The sequence below is a fragment of the Sipha flava genome, unplaced genomic scaffold (genome assembly GCF_003268045.1).
Source record: "Sipha flava isolate LNK unplaced genomic scaffold, YSA_version1 51367_pilon_pilon, whole genome shotgun sequence".
Taxonomy (NCBI): domain Eukaryota; kingdom Metazoa; phylum Arthropoda; class Insecta; order Hemiptera; family Aphididae; genus Sipha; species Sipha flava.
Window position 1 is genome coordinate 1 of NW_020273441.1, and position 3,069 is coordinate 3,069.

General features: G+C 22.2%; 1 protein-coding gene across 1 annotated transcript; it reads left to right on the plus strand.

Moving 5' to 3' along the window:
• Nucleotides 1-421: 421 nt before the first annotated feature.
• LOC112690635 (ubiquitin carboxyl-terminal hydrolase 10-like) lies at nucleotides 422-852 on the plus strand (the record flags this gene model as incomplete). The annotated part of the gene is given in 1 exon segment (XM_025564680.1): nucleotides 422-852. A coding segment is annotated over 1 exon segment (234 nt), but the record flags the coding sequence as incomplete, so codon positions are not given.
• Between the last annotated feature and the right edge of the window lie 2,217 nt (nucleotides 853-3,069).

The window sequence follows — 3,069 nt, forward strand, 5'->3', positions numbered from 1 at the left end:
GAATTTTTAATAATTAATTATTCTAAAGAAATAACTGATACATTAATGATTATAAGTTTTATTTTAAATAATTTGATTCTTATTGAGTATATTTCACCCCATTTTATTTAAGCCAGCTCATAAAATTGCCTATTGTTTTTTGGGTGTGCTAAAAATGGGTATATTATTTTTCAGTTTGTGTGTATGGAATTTTTTTATTAGTAAATTATTCTAAAGAAATAACTGACACATTGATGACTATAAGTTATAATTCCCAGTTGGTCATTTTCATTTTAGCACACTCGTATCATTGCCTCTTGTTATGTCAAAATAGGCATTTCTAATATATCAATTTTTTAAAAAATACTTATAATTTGTTTTTCTTAATTTAATTTTTAATTTTAAAAGAGTTTACTTTTAAAATATATAATATATTATATTTTTATTTTTTTAAGTCGTTTATCATGATGGTAAAGAAGCAACTAAAGGTCATTATTTTGCTGATGTATTTTACGTGGCTCTTGGTAGATGGTTACGATTCGATGATGCATCTGTACGTTTTGTTACTGATAAAGAAGTGTGTCAGCCAAAACCTCCATGTATGCCATACCTGCTGTATTACAGAAGAAATGACACAATTGCTGCGCTCTCGGCATTTGATAATAAAGGCCGATAAATTGTTGTATATATATATATATATATATATATATATATATATATATATTTACATTTTTTTAAAAAAAACAATTTTGATATGTATTTTGCTTTACCCTGGGTCATATATGCGATTTATGTAAAAACAACTAATTACTATTTATATATATGTATTTTTTTTTTTTTAAAAATTCAAAATGGAAACCCCTTAGTGAGATACACAATATTTCTTGTAGATATTAATACTTAGTTGACCTTGGTAGACATGGGTAGTTTTTCTTTTTGTCTCTATGTCGAAGTATATTACACAGGGTTATTTCAAATATATATTTTTTTTTTTATTATTATCGAAAAAAAATTATGTTTGATTATGACAATTTTTTATTTGTCTTTCTCTTTTAAAGTACTGTCAAATTATCTTAAGGCCTATATAATTCATGAAGATGTTTTAGAGAGTATTATTGAGTGAATAGTTTTGAGAAATTGTATTGCCTGTTTGTGCAAGGAAATTTGTAACATATAAAATATAAATGATACGAGACTAAAATTACTATTTTTTATTAACTCAATTATTTGTTAATTTAAATACATTTTTTAATTACATATATTTTTTTCTTTGTAAAGTATTAATTATGTTTGTGTATATAAAAATTAATTATAATGTATAGTATCATAGAAATAATTAAGTCATGGTTGATTTTGATAATAAATAAAGAGAAATTAATTTGTATAATAATACCTAAAGTAAATACTGAAAATATGAGAATATTGAATATGTTTTTAAAATCATCCGCCTATGTATATTTATAGATACAATTATATACCATTATATGTGTGTGTATATTATAATTATAAATATATTTGGTATTTTTATTTTATTGCATATTATGCTTCTAAAATAATTTCAATTTAATGTATCATTTATAAACCGATGGTGTGTATTCTTTTCTTAGAATTTTTTTTATTTTGTTTATATTTTTGAGTATCTTAGATGTTTGAAGATGCAACAGTGTAAACTATATTAATTACCTATCTACACATGTGAACATAATTTATAAAAAAAAAATTTAACAGTTATAAACAGTGTTTAATGGGTTTAATTTATGTTTTGTTTTTTATTATTATTATTATTTTTATTATTATTATTATTATTATTATTATTATTACTTTTATTAATTATATTATTGTTAGTGGTATCACTTACAATCTCAATGATCATCTGTAAAATATAAGTGTCTTATAACAAATGTAAAATGGGACTGTGGAGGGGAAGTAGAACTAACCATACATGTCTCATTAAATTATATAATTTATACTTTATTTAGTCACGACTGCAACTTTTATAACAAATTTTGAGCATATTATTAAATATATGCTTTATAAATTATTATGTTAACATTTCAATCGTTTTGATATGTGTAAATCCTATTTTTCCTTTCTAACTATCTATTGTTCAGGCAACAGTCTTAAAAGTATCAGCTAAAACAAGATCAAAATATTATTCAATAATAGTAAAGCACAATTATGCTTGATCTTGGTCAGGAAGACTTCGAAATGAATAAAATTATAAATGGTCATCAATATGGAACGGATTTATATGTAATAAAAATACAGAAATATGTACATATGTATGTAAGTATAATTTATAAAATATATGTTAAAAACATCCAAATATGTAAGAAAAAAATTGAATTGAAAAAAAAAAATTATAATTATTAAATTATTAAAATGATTTGTTGCATTGAATTATTACAATATCTTTTAAATTATTAAATATTATATGTCGCTTATTGGATCTGAATATTTTTTTAAAATGGCTAATTGATCGTTCCACATCAACCTATATTGGTTGATTGAAGCGCATAATATCAGAAGGCGATAATTCTAAATTTTTAGAATGGTGTCTACCACTGATTATGTCATTGATTAATTTAAAATCAATATCGCCTGGAATTTTTTTTTGTAATAGCATAAATTTTATTTTTTACAAAATTGTTGGTCCATTTAAGAGTTTTCATTTTTCAATCGTTGATTCGACAATTTGCATACTATCATTTAAGGACTTATTTTTTTTCTAATTTTGTAAATGTATGTGCAATAAAACTAAAATTCACTGAAATGAAAATTAAATTATTTTTCAATGTTTCATTTTGCATAATATTTTGAGCTTTTCTTATAGCGATAGAAGTTACTAGATTTAAATTAGAAATAATTTCTTGTATTTTTCATACGAAGAAGACGTGAAATGATAAAATATGTTTAAAAATATTTACAAGTTAGTGAAATATGTAAAAATGTGTAATTATACCAAAATATTTAAAATAAAAGTAGCATCATATTAATAGGAATGATTTAAATCATGAACATTTCTTATCGAATCTTAAATAACTCGTTTTAATAAAAATATGCATTTACATGTAAATCCGTTCCCTAGTC